Raw genomic sequence first — 19,410 nt, 5'->3', positions numbered from 1 at the left:
CCTAAGCATGACATAAATGGTATGGAATAAGGGGTGGATATCTGTCCTGGTTCCAGTTAGGACAGAGTTAAGTAGCTCATAGTAGCTGGTAGGGTGCTATGTTTTGGATTAGGATGAGAAGAGCGCTGATAACATGCTGATGTTTTAATTGTTGCAGAGCAGTGTTTACACCAGGCCAAGGACTTTTCGGCTTCTTGCTCTGTCCTGCCAGCGAGCAGGCTGGGGGTGCAGCAGGAGCTGGGAGGGGACAGACCCAGGACAGCTGACCCAAACTGGCCAAAGGGGTATTCCATACCATCTGACGTCATGCTAAACAATATATAGGGGTGGCTGGCCGGGGTGGGGGGGCCGGCTGCTCGGGAATAGGCTGGGCATCGGTCAGCGGGTGGTGAGCAATTGCATTGTGCATCACTTGTTTTCTTACACATTATTATTGTTAATACTATTACCATTATCACTATTATTATTATTATTGTTATTATTATTTTCCTGTCTTAATAAACCGTCTTTATCTCAACTCACAGGCTTCACTTTCCCGTTTCTCTCCCCCCATCCCAGAGAGGGAGGGGGGAGGGTGAGCGAACGGCTGTGTGGTGTTTAGCTGCCAGCCGGGTTAAACCACAACATCGTCTCACTATGATCTTCCCTGATTAAACTAGTCTATGCATCACACATTGCTTTAGAAAAAAGAAAATAATATTGGAAACATCTTTTCTGAAGGACCCTTGATTTGTTCATTAATACCATTTATGTAACACTACCACTATTAGACTTCAGAAATCACGGGACATGCCTTGTTTTCTGGGCATTTCTGAGATGCGGTGGTAAGAGAATATGGCATGTTTGTATATACTATATTGCAATATGGTGATTTACTTGAATAACTTACCTTTGGGGAATTTGAATTAAAGAGAAAAGAGATCATGGAGTTTAACTCTTTGTCGTACTTCTTAATGTCTGTACACTAGATAGGCCTTTCAGTAAGTAGGAGGAAATGAGAAAAAAATCCATCTTTCAATGTTTATAGCAAATGTAGGTTAAGTTGAGCACCCTGTGGTCTAAACAGTTACATGCGAAGTTTTGTTTGGGAATGAATTTGTAAGAATGAGTATGGTGAGAAAAAAATCTACTAAGTGTAACCGTGGTCTTCAACACAAACATGCAATAAGCTTATGTGTTTCTGCGCATGAGGGAAAGTAAAAGGGTAATTAACATACAACATGAAAAAATGAATGGGTTTTATTAGCCCTGGTAATAAGATATTGTAAGTCTAACCTCCACTGTGATCAAGCCAAGTGTATAAGTTAATCAAGACCTTCACTGAAATATTTCTGTTAACACTTTCATCTTACCAGTGGGAATTATTTATACAAACGTTTTCCACTGCTAGCATGACAAGGTGATCATTAACACAGCACAGACCATGCAAAAGACCAAAATTAAAAACATGCGAAAGTGGCATTACACTGGTACTGTAAGCAACTACTATAAATAATTCTGCTCCTCAAAATGATTTCAACAGTCTTGTTCTACATCTAACAATCAAAAGCCCTGTATGAAAAAAATCTAATTCTTGAAATTTAAATTTCTAGGCTTCCCAAGGATGTTTAACTTGACTTTCACATGCATGAGAAATCAATTTGTTCAGCCAAGCCAGTTCCAAGTTCCCCTTGTAAGAGCTCATTTGGAACTGATTATAGGAAAAAAGAAGTTGACTTTTACACATCTTAGGTTTTGAAGTAAGGGCCCATTGTGTCCCAACAACTGCTTTCACCCCCACCCCCGCCACACCACTAATTAAAGCAACCAAATCAGTGGAAAGGCTATGGCTCAGGGAATTGGTAACACACTAAAAGCATCTTTCATTCTACGGTGCTGCTTTGGCTCTGGCACCGGTAGGTTCTATCTTGGTCATTAAAAATGCTGAATGCTGACTTATGTGAAAACAAAGAGGTGGTTTAGGTTAGTCTGCAAAGATATTTATGTTCCCTGCCTTGCTCCCGCCCACACATACACAAATGAAATGGTGTGCAGAAATCTGCTTGCAGAAGTGCATTGTCTCCTCCTTCTTGGTGAAACACCTCTCGGTGCAAAATGACATTGCAAAGAAATCTAAGTATGCTACGTGCGTGCCTTGGAATGGGACATCGGCCTTGCAGGGGACAAATACTCTGCACAGGCTATTGGTGTCATTTTTTCAGAGCTGGTATTTTATGGTGAAGCTTGATGCATAGGGCAGAACAAGTGGAAACGTGCACTGTTGACATCTGTTACACCTCTGCTGCTGAAAGACAGAGACCTTCATTCTTCTGCAGCTGTCAATTAGGGTTTTCCATGAGCAATATATTTCCAAAAACTAATGGACTACTTTCCCATATCATTAGACACGCATTTCTCAGCATATATCTTCCTACTCTATGTATAAGACAGATGAATATTTAAATTATAATCTATTTAGCCTAAATACGAGCAGTTTACAACCAGATGTCTACAGTACTGAGATTAGACCTTTAAAGTTTTGCACATTTAGGGCTATGAGGTGGTAACAAGGATATGAAATTAAGTAATTACAAACTTGTAAAATTTCGCAAGCTCTCCAGTGCATCACATGCTTTCAGTTGTTATCCCATCCGAGCCTTTCCTCAGCACACCACGTGTGCCCGGATGCACGTAGCCAAGCCTCTCGCTCATCTTTCACATCAGACCTTCCAGAATGCTGCTCTCCGCTGCACTGTGAGGGAGATGGTCGAGATACCAAAAATATCAGAGATGCTGGGCTATATCCATCTGGACTGCTTTCCTTCATGTGACCTTCTCTGTCTTAAGCAATCCGAGGAGGACGGGGACAGTTGCAGGTTATGAGTAACTCAAGACTTTTTGCGCACAGTCCTGCCTACACTAGTGCCAGCTTTCACCTGTGCCAAATAATGAATGATTGACAAGTTAGCACCAGCTTCCCTATCCCAGCTTTCCATCATGTCTAATGCCTGGTTGGATGCTATGAGACAGTGAGCTCCCTGTAAAAATAAATTATTTTCTTTTGAATTGTATGCAACTACCTTTCATAATTCTAGTGATTTTCTTTCGCCTATTCCTTTACTCTACTTGTTAATCATCGAACAATTCTTCTTAATGTAACAGGATTTCTTTTCCATTGTTTGTCTGACCGTTTTGCAACACAATCTGGCTTAAAAAAATGTATCAATTTTGAATAACTGTCCTGTATCAAATTGCTAAAATGTGTAGCCATTTGTCTTTCAAATATAAGCATCTTGGGATAGTTTTACCCTTTCCTAGCAAGGGTGAAAGAGCAGTATGAATAAAAATTATGATTCTGTGAATTAGAGAACTGCAGCAACTGGCCTCCAAACAGTGCAGTGTGTGCTCAGACATCATTTTACAGATGAAGGACAAGCTACAGCATTACTATTTCAAGTTTCATTTCAGCTTTTCCAAACCAATAAAGCCGGAGTCCATTTATTCAAGTAATGCATTTGAATCTTGGTATGAATACTGAATACCATAGCAAAATGTCACACAGATATACGCTAGGTCCTGCAGTCTTCATATATCATGGAACTTCTATTATCTCTGTTGAGATCTCATTTCAAAATTCTAGATATGATGATGAAGCTGAACATTGCTGATTCTCAGCATGCCCCAAATTATGAATGCCAGCTACAGAAAACAAAACGCAATAAAAACAACTGACTAAACAAACCAAAAATCCACCACAGCTCTTCATGACTTAAGAACTAGTTGGCATAGGGCAGATAATACAATTTATTTTCCCCTAGCATCCCTTGCCATTCTGCCACTCACATGTAAAGAGATTTTTTTTTTCCAAAGTCTTCCAAAGCATGAGATCTCCTGCACTGTCAGCTCATTTACAGAAAGCATGAATTTACTTTGTTCAGAAGAATGTGATCAGTCCTTAAATTTTTGTTTACTACTGGAGAGGCAGATTTTGCCTAGTTTAGTGGCCTGGCTTGCAAAACTTTTTTCAATAAATACAATTATCACTGCTACTTGTTTTTTCTACAATTGGTCACAGAGTAAAAAGCAAGCCAATAAAACACGTGGTTTTTTTTTTTCTTTTCCTTTTTTTTTTTTTTTTGGAAGACTAAGATACCATAGATCTCTCTCAGAAATAAAGTGCAGTGCTGTCAAGGCAGATCAATACTGGTGCTATTTTCCTTCTATCAAGAGGGCCCATGCCTATTAACAGGGACAACACTTTTACACAAAGCATCAGAAAACCTGGTTTCATAGTCCTATGAAGTTTCTTAAACAGCTGCGGAAGGATGTGAATTCTCTCTGGCTTCAAGTAAATGGCTCCTCATTAATATTTTAGTCAGGCAAAGACTCCAAGTTTATTAGGTAAGGTGGGGATCATAAACAGCCTCCCTCTATTCTGGTTTTGTAAGTAAAGAAAAAAACTGGCATCAGGGAATAAAAAAAAGCACAGGGAAACAACACATTCGGCGATGGGTCCCTAAGCCCAAAGGCAACTTCCAAAGATTTTTCTGAACAAACTATTTAAGCCCATTTTCTATCTTTTCCAGCCTATTTTTCTTCCGTATCTCGGGAAAATATCTAAAAAATATTCAAGAGTCACCACTGAAACAGGAAACAATCATACTGTAAATACAATCTGAAAGACCACAATTACTTCCCTATCAGATTTTCCAAAAGTTTTCATAAAAATATGAGATATGTTTCAGGTCTAAAACTAGAACTTCAGCTGTAAAAGAAATGTTAGAGACGCTGAATATATATATAACATAAAAAGATGGTACAATTAGACTACAGGTCAAATCTGCTTCTGGAACAGCACCAAATTTGTTGTAGCAGAGAGACCAGATTCATTTACACTTCTAGACCTCAATTCTTTCATCCTTGCAACTGACCTGTAATTGTGCCCATCCTAGAACTATTACAGGAGATGTGAAAAACACCAAATTATAGCTTCTAGCCACAGTAAATATTTCATAATCTCTACCACGTGTCATTTTGCTTTCTGGAACAATTTTCTTAAATGTAAGGTCATCATAGTCATGTCGTCAGGTAGTCACCGACTAGCACAGATAGTTACCGTCTACTCAGTTTGCCAGGATTTAAATGGTCCTGCATAAATCCTACACCGTGCATGCGCATAAAGAAGCACTCACCTCTAAAAGCATGGAAGAGGAAAAAAATAGAAACGGCTAGAAGTATTGTCCCTTAAGTAGAAGGCTGAACATTCAACATTTTAAGAAGCACGTTGTCCTCTGTGAACCCTACTCTACTTACGATCCTACAGTTACCGACAGCGTAAGTACATTATCTGTGATGTTGCCTTACATGGCCTACGGTACTTTTCAGTAACATCTAGTGCACTTCAGAGTGCAGAGTGTTCCCGTCGTTCCCAGCAGCGCCCCCTCCACCTCCCTCGCTGGAACCCCTTTCAGTGCATTCCAGGAACACGCACACAGCTGTGACCTTTCCTCCCGTCCTCAACGCGCTTTATCTAACGTAACCAAAGAGCTTCCACCTCCTTACAGTGTCTCTGAATACAGTCCTACACCGTGTTTGATTATAATACTGCAAACCGTTGCCAGTATTTTACACTTCGCCACTGAGGTTGCAAGAAGAACACAGCAACATCCTTTTAATATAGGATATTACACGGTCTCCATGCACAACCTTTTTAAAATAAACGTCTGTGCAAAATCATCTTGTTCTGCAACAGGAGCAGCTCTGCTTTGCTGTGAGGTTTTTCTGCTTTTGGTTGTTTCTAGTTTTTATCATGACCTCTTCTGCTTCTGCCTGGGTGGGTCTTGTCTATGTCCCTTTTCTGTTCTCCACTACTTTAAGGCCATTTGGATAAATGCCTCCTCCCGTTTAATCCCAACATTTGGCTCAAACAATTCCTCTTTTATAGCAGGTTTAGAAATCCAGTTCTTTCTGGTGAGTTGTGCATCTGGTTACCAGAATGCAGGTATGAAGACTGACAAAGCAAAATAAGTACTGGAGCTGATCCCAGAAAAAAATTGCATTAACCTTCTTTCCACTTATCTCCAATACCAGGAACGTGCCATCTTCTGGCTACCATGATGAGCAGCTTTCTTTCAATAACCAACACAATGCTCTGAGAACTTGTGGACAGTTCCGAAGAGCCCTGCTACACATCACAAGATCTGAGGAGATTTTTCTAACCAACAGACTCCAAAATTATAAAAGACTATCAAGGTAGCTTAAGAAGCACAGATGTTAGTAAGAACTCTGTAAATGAGCTTTCCAATTTGCCGTTTTTTTTTTTTTTCCTACCCAGGGCAGTTGGAAGGTCTTGAAATTGATTCAATTGTGGGAAGCTCTTAACTTTTCACACGATAGCACTCAGTATCATGTACCTAGAATGAAAATGTTCAATCTTCTGCATGCAGCACTAAAAATCTCCATTTTGGGGTTAGCTAGTGAAAGAACTCCAGGCAGTTTCAGCACTGCACACTCTACAGCCAAGTTCTGTGTTTTTTTAACCCCTCCATCAATCTCTGAAGAATCTAAACAGAGAAAAAAATGCACAAGTCTTACTTAAACCAAGAAGAGGAAATCTATCGCCTGTGATCCTGCCACAGACTCCAGCTAATACATCCTCAAAACAGTGCATGCATGCAGTTCCCTAGTTTACGTTCAGGTAATTACCATGTATTTCGTAAAGCCAGGCAGCTGCCAGAACTGGTTTTAAGAGATGCAATTAAAGGAGTTGTTTGAGGCCTCAGCTTACAAAGAGGTCTATTAGCCTAACCTGAACATCAGGGCAAGTCATCGAGTGCATGAGAAAAGTTGAACCCTATACATTAATCTTTGTCCAGGATCAGAGTAACCCGACTCGTTTTATTCACCACACTCCTCCCGTTCGTCTCTCTAGAAAGCCACGCCAGCACCAAAGTAGAGCAAAAGCAGTGGATCTGTCCCCAGGTTTGGCAGGAGGATGAACACGTTGGTTATACGGAACAGAGAGTTCTGAACATCTCGTCAGTCCCTCTCCTTTACCTGCCTCACCAGGAGAGAGCGATGTAGGGACTTACAGCTTGTGTAGCGCACGTGGTGGTGCACGGCTTCCAACCCCCAGCGCCTTGCCAACTCCATTCCCCCCGCAAGGACTCGGCACTGTGTAAGTAACAGTTAAGTCTGGGGAGGAGGAAAGGGTTAACTCGATGTTGTGGTGAATTCAAGCTTTAAGATATCTGTTTAACACGTTCACCAAAAGGTAAACATGTGGAAGAAAAGCTCCTTTTGCTAGGGCCAAGGTTTCTAGGTACTTTAAGGAATAGTCTGAAAACACTCAGTTTCAAATGCCAACAAGGACCTGAGGCAGTAATCAAAGTAAAATGCATTTCTTTACTGTTTCCTGTGTCGTATGTGGGATGCTCTTATCATGCATCTGAACACCACCACCAACACTGGTATTTTTAGCATTGACTTTTGCCCAGCATTTACGCTTAGCCGTTTCACTAGCAACTAGAGCAGATTTCATCCGAGTCCCTTGTCCTGGAATACTTCATGGATTGGTCATAAAGGACCTTTGGGGTACACGTTTTGAGATCATGCCAGTCATCCACGATTTGCTGGTATCACCTGTGGTGTTGATGATGAATGCCAGACCATTGCGTTACGTTAATATCACACAGCCTGAGTTATCTCTTATCTTCTGAGTGATTTATGAGATCTTGTTAGGGCACATACGTTTGAGAACTTCTGTGCAGCTTTTTTTAGAAAATAGTATCAAAGAACATAAATCTAAGCAAGATTTCTACTCTTTCACAGGTTAATACGGTTTGATCTTCTCTTAACTTCTCCTTTCCTACCTCTGCTAAAGGCTTATTTACACACCCCACCTCCAAAAAGATAACTAAATAGGCCTTTCCGCACACGGCTGTATGATACAGACCCCTACTCTACAGTAAAAAAGTTTATATTTGAATTTACCATCTATATTCGTGTGAGGGGAAAAAGGCATAAGAAATGAACTGCTTTGCTTTTCTTCCTGTCACTGAGACAGCGTGATGCACAAATAGAGAGCTTTTATTCAGCCAAATGCTAAAGCCTAGCAAAGAATTCAAAGTTACCTTGCAAATGCTTCCTTCTTTAATCTAATTAAATGATTCCCCTCCTGCCCCCAGCAGCACATTTTAACTTCTCCCTTTGCACACATTTACACTCTTTAGTCAATAAGCAAAATAAAAGTTACTGAAAGGCAGGTCTGCATGCATTTAGTCTGACACAGTAAGAGGTGGCTGAGATACTGGAGGCCACTAAACCACTGGTCAATACCCAATTTCCACAAAACCTCAACCAAATCTGCTACGCAGACCTGTGCCGCCCCTTCCCCAACAGCACGTTTGTCCTCCTCCCTATTTTACTGAAGGTTAAAAGTCAAATATATCAGGAAGGGAACACCCTGGAAGAGAAGAGAAGAGAGATTTGCATTGCCTTTCTTGGAGAAATTCCTGACCCAAGAGTACAAGTATCCTCTACTGTATGTGGAATGGGAACAGAAGGATCAGGATCGACGTACCTGAATTTTTGTTCAGTGAGTTTATCAGCAATATGTTCAAAAGTGACTATGTCATCCGTAGCTCCAATCCTATCCTCAGAATCAGGCAAGAAGCAAGGGAAATATTAATAACAACACTGGACTGACTGTCTAAGATGCTTGTGTGCGCAGTGACTGTGCTGCTCGGGGTGGGCCCGGTTACCTCCTGCGTGCTGTGCGAAGCTCTGCCGCAGCTACGCAGCTGCCAGCGAGCAAACTTGTCCTCTGTCCTGTACTGCTCTGCCACACTCACAGGATCATCTAGGTTGGAAGAGGCCTCCCAGATCACCTAGTCCAACCTCTGACCAACTAAACACCAGAAGAGGTTCCCCAAAGCCTAAATCACATTCAAGAGGACTTTTAGGCTCCTATGTCATTCAGACACATTTAAAGATTTATTCAGCTCTGTGAGTCTAATTGTTCACCTTCACTTTTAAAATTGTCAGAGCTGAATCAAACCAGCTAAACTGGTGCGAATGCTGACAACACTAAAAATGCTCTTAAACCAATTGGTAATTTAGCAAGAGAAAGATTAATCTAAATGTATTTGGTTTTTAGAATTGCATTGGCTTAGCTATAATGGTAAATGGTTTATCTAAACTTTTCTAATACCAACAAGCTTTCTAATGCTGACAATTTTACTTTAGGTAGTACTTCTCTAGATAAAAAACCCATAGAGGAAAATGACAACAATGAATATAACTTTCCTTCTTGCAATTGAATTGGTCAGGATATTCAGCAAAGCACTCATCAGTAGAGAAGTAAACTCCTTCCATGTGACTTAAATAATCTGCTTTCTTGTAAGGAGTAACCCTCTTGGATAAGCAACACTGCTGTGAATAGGTCTAGACTTTACACAGCCATGGGTCACTAATTTAATTAGATTTCAAAGCAGCTATTCTACATTTACACTGAATACAATACTTCCTGTACCCTCCCTCATACTAAAGGAATAAAACAATCCCCCAGAAGTTTACACCTCAACGCATGAGGAAACAACAACAAAGTGTACATGCAATACCTCTAGTTACAGATCAGGTTTATATTGTCCAAGTTATCAGTAAAACCTTAACTACCTATTAAGCTGTTATTTTTAGCAAGCAAAACAAAAGGTTTTCTCCTTTCTAGTGAGATAGGATTCTGTTTGACCCGCTCTGTTCCAAAAACGACTGCAGCCAGCCAACCTCAGTAACCCCTGCCCCCCCCCATAATTACAAGTTTTCACTTATATTACAAAATTAAATCAAGTTCTTCTGTATGAATAACATAAATAAAAATGAACTTTACCAGTATCAGGGGAAGTCATTGTCTTCGATAAAAAAAAAAAAAAAAAACACAAACACATGTTTTGCAGGAGGTTTTGAGGGAGAGAAGGGCAGAGCATAGGAGCCCTGCTGTGTGTCAGTGTTTGGTCTTCTGAGCTTTTCTGCTTTCGGCTGAGAATGGGGGCTGTAATTTTGACAGAGTTCTTTTATCACACTTGTTACCCTGGGTTTCAGACTCTGCAAGGTTACTGCTCTCATCATTTGACTGATCCAAAGCTGCATGGATTAGTTACTCAAGGAATTTTTTTTTTTTCCCCTCTCACTAAAAGCCATGAGGGAATAACAAGAAACTAAGTTCATATTCCCTCCCAGGAGCTCACGTAACACTTCAAAGAATTACACAAGATAGGAGCAGTTACAGGAAGTGAAACCACTCTAATAGAAAGGACCAATTGCCTCCAGTTTCACCACCTATAAATGACCTGAAAATACTTATTACATGACACAGTCACGTTGCTACACGTGTGCTGTAATTCAGGAACATGCATGCAAGGGAAAAATATCCTGTAACAGTTATGTTAACAATCTATGCAAATAATCTGGAAGTTTATTACAATTAACAGAAGTCCAGCTTCAAACACCTTACCCTCCTGAAGCAGGATACAAATTCAGACTCGCTCCAGCTGTAGCGTACAAGTACGTGCTCTCTCATGCTGTGTTTTGCCACAGGAAAAGCAGATGCCATGTTGTATCAGTTATCAATTACGTAGCCTTAATCAGAGTTATCAGGCCATAATCAGAGGTTCCTTTGGATCTCAGACATAAATCCAAAACTTAAGGTGTTCATTCCCTAAGCTGCCAATTCAGTCCTTCTATAGACAGCTACAGCCTACTGCTTTACGTGCTGTATACATCGGTAAGAGTTTTGTGAAGAGCAGATATAACGAGGCTAGTGCCAACGTTTCTGGCAAATCCAACGCTTGGATTTTGTGAGCAGCATTCCCACTTCGTGTGCAGCAAATTAACAACAGTAAAAGGTCACAAAAACCACTTCCTGCAATGCAGTATTTCTGGAACTATAAAGTCTACTAGGGCATAAAAATGTCTGATGAACAGAAAAACTTGAAATTATAATAGACTGCTTGCTCTCTCGTGTTAACTAGTGCTAATGGCGATAAAACAATTACAGAGTGTATGGAAAAGTCATTCTAGTCATCCACTTCTCATCTTCATCTCCGGAGTCATCTTGAATTCTGATCTCATGATAATACCACTGGGCCACAATACGTATTTATCATTGTATAATGGAAATGAAAAGTCAGTCAGTGTAAAATATCCAGCAATTTTTATCAAATTAAGGGTATAAAGAGAGCTGTTTTATGGCTTCTAGTGAATTCTGGTGTATTAGCTTAGAAATTTTAAAATCAGTGCTGTGATAAAAGAACAGACTTCCATAGAATGAAAACTGAGAAAAACACAGAGAGAGATTTGAATGTCATTTAAAAATGTCCAGGACAGAGAGCACTAGTGACTCATGAAATGTCTGCAGAAAACCCCAGACCCAAACATACTGCGTTATCTCACATGAACACGACACAAAGTGTGTAAATGAAAGCAACAAACAACGTTTGAAGGTAATCCTCATTTTCATCTGGTTGTAAACAAAAGCCACAGTGGCAAGAAGCCTCTCCCTCCTAACCTGAAAGCTAGAAAGCAAAGCACAGAGAAATAAAAGGAGTTTAGTGAGGAAAAATGTCACAGGAAGGAACAATAATAGAAATGCTAAATGAAGGAGGAAAGAAACTTTATTATTTCTTTTCAAAAGTGGTGTACTTTGCTATTCACAACAGGTAAAAGACGTTGATTTCATTAGAAGCAGTTTAAGTGAAAGTACAGGAAGGCAAAACTAAGTATAACTAATGGGTTAACCCAAGCTTGGGGAGGGGGTCCCTATTCTAATTAGGAACATTGAAAATAAAACCCAATTATGATACTAATTCCTCAGTTATGGCCACTTATGCTTAACAAATTGGTAGTATTGATATCACCTTGGTATTAATTAGGAAGACAGAGCCTTTAACCTCTCATCCAGCTATGGGGGCGCATCCCATGGCATGCAGACACAACTAGGAAAAAGGGATGAAATACAAGAGCCAGAGAACAGCATTGCATTATCTCCAGAGAAAGTACTATCTTGAGGTATTTGAGGATGGCCCCAAAATGCCACTGTAAGGGACCTGAGACACATACACAGAGACTCTTGATACTCAACAGAGCTGTAGCAGGGACCAGATAAATTGCCAGAGCTGCGTGAGTGTGCTGGAATCAGAGCTGTAGGAGTTCAGAGGATGATGAAAGCCATCTTTAACACATCCCTCCTTTTTCCTTCTCCTACCCCACAGCACTGTGCCTGAACAGCACCAGCTCAAAATTACATCTGCCATGTGAGTGGATCCACAGCTACTTCTGTCTACAGCAGTGGAAAACAAACATTTTTACTGCCGTGGTTGTTTTAAACCACAGAGCTGCTTTATCAACAGTCTAGCAGAAGTTCACTTAGAGATGACCTACCACCTTGTACTGACTGCAGCCAAGCTGGTACAGGCATTATTGAATGGCACAGACCAAGAGGGTCCACCAGAGAGAGATCAGCTTGGAAGCAATACACATATTTATTCACAGTACACTGAAGAATGCTTCAGCAAAGACTCTCAAAGCAAAGTACGTTAATTAGTTAAGCCTACTCAAGTTTGTGGCTATTTTAAAACTACCAGGGTTGAGTAAACTAGGGCATGCAGACAGAAGGGCCCTCGTCCTTGAAAGCACATTGTGGGTGTTCTGAGAATTGTATTTGTTGATCTGGAACTAAATGGATTTCAAGGTCTAATAACGAATCAATGAGTTGAATACTGTTTTTCCGGATTCCTCACTGTGACCAGGCTATTATAATGACCAGAGACCCAAACACTGTCTTTCATTGCGCTGTATTAGAGCAATGCTGGCATTAAAGAATTTCCAGCATTACTCCTTATGTGACAGTTGACTCATCACAGCAAGAACCATAAAGCTGAATGCTGTTGTCCTTTTTACATACCCATATAACCAATTGCAAATTACACCAAGAACAGTAAAAACAAAATAATAAGGCATAGTGGGTGTAAAATCTCAACTTACTGTTATCTTCCATGGTAGGGGTTTGAGAGATACGTGGATCATTTTACAGTTAGCAAGAATTTTGTGATGAGAATTGAAATACTTTTGTCTCTCAAGTATCTAATATTATTGAAAACTGAAGAAAAGTTAACATACCCGTTCCTTTACTGCTCTTTTTTTGAGACTGTGCCACTTGTATAACCTCAGCAGCAGCATCCCTTACTACCAAATCTTCATTCTGCAGCAGGAGAATCACACATTTCCACATCGCAAGGGTATCAGAGAGACCTATAGTTATTTATGGAGAAAAAATAGAATTCCATTTCTTACAAACATTCAAATAAATTACATAATTGTGTTTCCACACTTAAACAAGACAAATTCAGCTAAACAGTGAAATGAGGGCAGGAGAAATGCACTGGCAATCCACTAGGAAGACAACTGGGAATATAACAAAAACCATTTCTGCTTGTGTGAACTTTATCTAGGTGGTTGTCTCAGCTTGGTTTAAACAGTAGATCACTCAATTCCAGTGGTATTCCAGAGAATGGATTGCTCTAAGTTAACTTTAAGTTTTGGGTGTTCTGAACTCTCTATAGTTTCTAGAATGCGTAATTCCTGTTTGGCAAAAGATTTGCTGCTGGAGATCCATTAACACCATGTGATGATAGATTTCCTGTCTCACTCTGCCTAGAACAGAAGCTGCCAAACCAAATTTTGTTCAGATATTGCCAGCAGTGCTGGCCACAAATGCCATTACCTGCAAGAAACATCAAACGATCACACCTTGCAGGGATCTCCCTATCACCCTTTCTCCCACTTCCACCTCACCTCACCACTCACCAACATGCCCTGCCACCCTTAATGCCCTCATCTGTTGAAAGCAAGCCAGGTTTAATCCATGGGGGTAATTATCTGCACACAGCTGTAACTGATAACTGCCAAGGTGGAGGAGATCATCTTGTAAAACTCAGACAGATTCCACCTGTCACCCCAGAGGCAATGCACATCACAAGCTGTACACAGCTTACAAAACCCTTGTGTCATTTAGGGGTGTCCCATGAAGGATGACCAGCTGAAGTGCAAAAGTCACCATACTCATAGGTTTGCTGGGGTATGATTAAGGTGGACTGACTTCAGCTCTCGTTGAGCATCCTGGTTAAAGGAATCCATTGGAACATCCCTTTTAGAGGCAGTCAGTTGTGAGATACTATCACTTTCTGGTGATCGCAGAGAACAACGGACTGGCTGCTTCACTGCTGTGCTGGTTTGCTTCAAGCATGTTATCAACAGGTCTATCAGAGATTTATATTACAAGGCTGGCCAGACAATTAAATCTATTGCACTGCTTGGCCAAAATGAACTGCTTGAGGCTTTACTTCACGGGCAGAAGAAGCGTTCCCGTATTTCATATAAATTGCCTATTTGGGAATAGCATGGAGTATAATAATTTCAGAAAGTAGTTGCTTTTTTCTATCACAATATGCCCAATAATGTTACGCTGGCACAGCTGGAGCAGAATAATTATCCTATTTTATATTCAATCAACAGCTTTCCGACCTAAACAAGTTGGTATCATACCTGCCAGAGGTGGAAGCCTGCTATTGCATTTTCCAGAAAGACTCTTCTGAACACTCAAGCAACGTGACGGAGAAATGGGGGAATCCAGTACATGCTGACCTGCACTGGCCCTCCTCTTATGAATGCACTTCAAGGAAGCCTTGAATGTACTTCAAGGAAGCCTATCAGGAAGACTACAGCTACAATTCATACAACTGCATTTTTCTTTAGCTTCTGCTTTCAAGAGTATGTGGTCAAACAAGCTGATGCAGAACGAGGCATAAAAATCAAATGTTTGTGTGTGCACGACCCCCTTAACAGAATGATTCTGGGTTTATATCACTGCAGCTCAAGAGCAGCTCGTGCCCTTGATTCTCGCTGCAGCACTTGACAGTTTCAGAGCTGTGAAGAAGCCCAGACTGGCAATTCTAGGTTGTATGGAGGATTAGTTCTGCATCTTTCTTACCCAGGTCCGATTTTCAGGGCAAAGAGTCAATTTAAATGGCCATCCACTGATGCTCTGGGGGCTTTTATTTACTGGTTGGTTTGTTTGTTTCGCTTTGCAAAGACTTCAAGCATAATAAATTGCTCTCTTAAATATTATAAATACCTCTTAAAAGACATCTCAAAATAAACTGCTCACTTTTGAAAAACACCATTATCTGCAGCATAACAAATACTACCATTCTTCTTGCCTAACAAAAATTTGTATCCAGTCTATATGAGTGGACTCAAGCTACTCAAACTAGAAAGCTATAAATAGCTATCTTCAAATTATTACAGAAACCAAAAGCATTTAAAGCCTACTGTCTTGCTCAAGATGCAAAACAATTTCTTTACCATTTTGGATAAATCCTGGCCCTTTAGTCACAAAATCCCCTTACTCTGTGCTCACAAAAGACAGGAAAAAAAAAAAGGGGGGGGGGAGATTTTTAAATTAAAAAAAAAAAAGCAAAACCAAGAAACTCTTCTGTACAACAGACCACAGAATTTCACATAGCTTTCTCTCTCAGTCACTAATATTTTGTTGAATAAGGCTGTGAAGGGTTTTTCTTTGTTTGTTGGTTAGTAGATTGTTTAATGTTAACTTAAAAAATCATCATACCTCTGTAGTATAATGTGATATAATTACTAATCATTCTCATAGTAGAATGTGTTGTTCCACAGTAGAATGTTTTTCTTAGACTGAAGCCTTTAATTTCAACATTCAGCCAACGGTTTTGTTGTGCTCGTGATGTTAAACTGTAAGCATGTCCACATCACCAACAGAATATGTCAGAAAGACCTGGGTCAGAGAGCAATTGCAAGCCAGTAGATCTGTACAGAGATGTATATTGGCCTACAGACATTAGAGCACCTCATGTTCCCCTTCTGCAGAGTTACTGCAAGAAGCTCTACACATGCTCTTTCTGCCAGAATTTAAATAAATTTATAGCTTAAATAAGTAAATAATGTTTAGTACACTGCCCCATAAAAATTTGCAGAATACCTTTTGATTGAATTGTGTGTTCTGACTGCGTGTACATATACATGTACCATAATATATTTTAAGTCATGTGATACTGGGTTTCATCTAAAAAGATCCAGAAAATTGTGTTCTAACTACTCACCAAGAATGAGCTTCTCATTGATCAGAAGGAATGGTGTTATACTTTTAAGTACCTCAGCAGCTGCTAACAGCATTTCTGTCTGTTGCTCATCTCCACAAAAAGAAATTATCTGTTGAACCCATTTTTTTAAGACCTCCTCTGAAATCTGAAAGCAGAAAACACATGGGAGAAGTATGCTGTACCATTCGGTGCTATTGGTGACCATCACATTAAACTACAAACTGCCAAAGAGATACAATCCATTAGTAAAACCCATTTTTTTCCAATGTGGTGAATCTTATGTCCATTCGAAAGTTGGTTTGCTATGTCACAAACAGTTAAGATGGAGGATTTTCCTTTAGTTGTACCCATATTCACAGGCAATTCTCTTACTCTATCCCTTTACACCAGACTCACCAATGACCACATAAGTCAAAACATGTCCTTTTGTCCTCTATTCTAAACATGAATGATAAAGACAGATACACTGGACAGTAACAGAAAAAAAGGAATTCACAGGAGCATCCTACATGTAGACTGGCACATGCATCTGGAAAAACAGCTAAGAGCATATGAACTGTAGCAAACAATCATGGTAGGAATTTTGGTAACAATACAGTGCTTGGTAAAGAGGGGAAAGCAACTGCATCTGTCTCCTCTGCAGATACTGGGGATGGACAACTGTTTTTACTGAGACTGCTGAGCTAACCTGGGCTCTGACAGCACGTGCATTCAAAACACTGAAGGAATCTTGGTTGATTGGTGGCTGAAATACAGCAAAGCTTGCTATCCTGAAAGCCGGAGAGTTACAAAAAAAGAACAGGAAAGAAAAAAACCTTCAGTTGCCACCTTGTGGAAAATATTTAGTCCTCAGAGCCATACACTAGGAAAATGACAACTCGGGAATAATGGACCAAAGCTTTGACTCTTTTTGACGTGTAGCGATGGCTCAGAGATTTTTTTCCAAAAGAAATAACATGCATTTTGCTTGCAAATTGAACTGTGCTCCCAAGACTTGTCAACTCTGATGTCCATTGGGACAGCTGGGCCGTAACATGGAAGAAGTAGTCCTCACATATGAAAAGAAAATGAGCACAAGCTCAGCTTGGAAACATTTAGGCTGTGTGCAACTGTACTTCCCCCCCCCCCCCCCCTTTTTTTTTTTTTTTTTACTAAAGGAAGTGAAAAAATGAAGCAGATAAGGTACAGAAGAGAACCAATGTCAAGGTGAGCCGAGTTAAAGTGCACAGAAGTGCAGGAGGACTCATCGAGGGGCAAATGAAACCTTGCTCGTGCTATGCCTCACTGGGAGTGGCTCGTGCCTGTGTACCAGTGCTGCACGCAGGGACGGAGCCTGAGCATTTCCTACAGAGTTTGTAATGGGCTAAACAAAAATAATCTCCTCAAAGATCACAATTACTCAAATTTTGAATGGACACATGCATTATCTCAAGCAACCCTTCCTACAGATGCACAAACTGAATGCAAGCCCAAAGAAACTTAGATGTAAAACTCCTGGTGTACCTGATCTTTTATAAAGCAGAAAGCACTCTCCATACAGATGTCTTAGGTCTCCCATGATTTACAGGCTTATTAGAAGGAGTTGTGTTAGCGTCACTACAGTTCAGAGCGTGCCAGCATTTTTCACTAATTCCTCTTCATAAATTATCAGAAAACTGCACAGCAACATTATGTTCCAAGTCTATTTGTGAACCCAAATTTACATGGTTGTTTTATTGTTTATAACTTGAAGTCCGTGCATTTTGCCTTTCTTAAACAAAAAGAATTAACAACATAAGTCATTTTAATTTTCCCACTTCTTGTGTGCAATTCTGTGGCTTTTTTTAATGAGACAGAAGTTTATGTAACATACAATGTGAATCAATTCTGCTGTGTATTTTATAAAAAACAACAGCTATAAGGAAAAAATTAAGTTTCCATAAAGTGTGTTTTGTATCTTCGAAAATGTGAAAAAATAAAAATGGCCTAGTATTAAAAGCTGCATCAGTACTGCTCTATGCATATATATGTGATATCACAGACTGACAACTTAAAATCTAAAGAAACGTGAGGCAGTAATTTGTGTTGCTATCAATCGAAATCAAATAGTCCATAAAAACAGCAACAGAGAACACAGCATCTTGAATTTTACAAGGCTTCTTGTATTTATTCTAGTGTTCAGAAAACAATTTTTAAGAGGAAATTCAGTGAGAAACTCTACGCAGACAGCGGGCTGCAGTGCTCGGAAAGCAGTGCCTCCACGTTGAGACTTGGCAAGGCCAGATCAGCCCCAACACCACCGCACCTTCTGGCCTCCCCAAGAGGCCGTCCTGCTGCCTCCCCTGCCACCAGGAACCACAACACAGCCGCACTTTAGGATACGGATGGTTCAATACAGGGTGTTAACTAGTTGGCATTTTTCTTTCCACGTTATAGTGACTACTTCGGATGGTCTCAGAAGTTGAAATTAATCCGTTATTTATGTATTTTAGCTTGGAATTACTTTCAAAGGGAAATACTGAGGCGCTGCTGGTGGAGGTTTCACTTCCGAATGCAGTGCTTAGTTCAGAGGGGAATACGTAATGGCAGAAAAACACATGCTTGGGGCATGACACAGGAAAACACAAGCTTGGGGCTTCTATCCAAAAGGAGCCACGTTACTTCTACCATCAAAAACTCCAGAATTAAGCTGCTTGTTTTCCCTTACCTGCTGATGATTCTGTAGAAGATGCATAACCAACTTTGAGGCAAATTTGAGAGCTATGCTTTGAATTTCAGCACTGAGAAAAAAAAGGTAAAGAACATATCAAAATAAAGCAGTTACTTCTGCCATCATTTCACCTCTAGAAGAAAATCAGCTAGCTCTTAATTGTTCCTGACTGTCACCAATGCATATCTTGCAAGCTGAGCGCTCAGAGCTTTACATTACATATCGTGACATTAGTTAAAATTTCAGTTAATATGCAAAATAAATAGGCTCTTTCTTCACCTCTTCACCTTCTTTTTTCTTTCCTATCTACATACTTCCTGTAGAAAAATACATTTGAAAATGGAACCTGAGTCAAACAAACCAGACATTATTTGCAATGATAAACAAAAGCATTTCTTCAAGCTGGCATTACTTTTCTCTCTCTTCTACAACTGCTAGGAAATATGAGAGAGAAGAAATCTCTCTTCTGCAACTGCTAGGAAAGTCAGTAGTGCACAATACACCAAATGCTGACTCCTGAGCCTCGGTACTGCTCAAAGGGTCTCAGGAGATGGT

General features: G+C 40.1%; 1 protein-coding gene and 1 long non-coding RNA gene across 2 annotated transcripts in view; both read right to left on the bottom strand.

Annotated features, from left to right (window-relative positions):
• The window catches only part of LOC310896632, a 33,239-nt gene extending 20,095 nt beyond the window's left edge, over positions 1-13,144 (bottom strand). The window contains exon 1 of the long non-coding RNA XR_014581684.1: positions 626-13,144. This is a non-coding gene — a long non-coding RNA (uncharacterized lncRNA). The remainder of the gene's footprint in view (positions 1-625) is intronic.
• Positions 1-19,410, bottom strand: part of THADA (THADA armadillo repeat containing) — a 175,029-nt gene that overhangs the window by 23,632 nt on the left and 131,987 nt on the right. Inside the window, exons 34-36 of the mRNA XM_083829105.1 lie at positions 18,853-18,925; positions 16,167-16,311; positions 13,153-13,284 (exon numbers count right to left, since the gene is read on the bottom strand). Of these exons, the coding sequence (XP_083685231.1) occupies positions 13,153-13,284; positions 16,167-16,311; positions 18,853-18,925 (350 nt within the window). The remainder of the gene's footprint in view (positions 1-13,152; positions 13,285-16,166; positions 16,312-18,852; positions 18,926-19,410) is intronic.

This window comes from Anser anser (assembly GCF_964211835.1).
Source record: "Anser anser genome assembly, chromosome: 3".
Classification (NCBI taxonomy): domain Eukaryota; kingdom Metazoa; phylum Chordata; class Aves; order Anseriformes; family Anatidae; genus Anser; species Anser anser.
The sequence above is the reverse complement of the archived record's forward strand: the minus strand, read 5'-3'. Positions and strand labels throughout refer to the sequence as shown.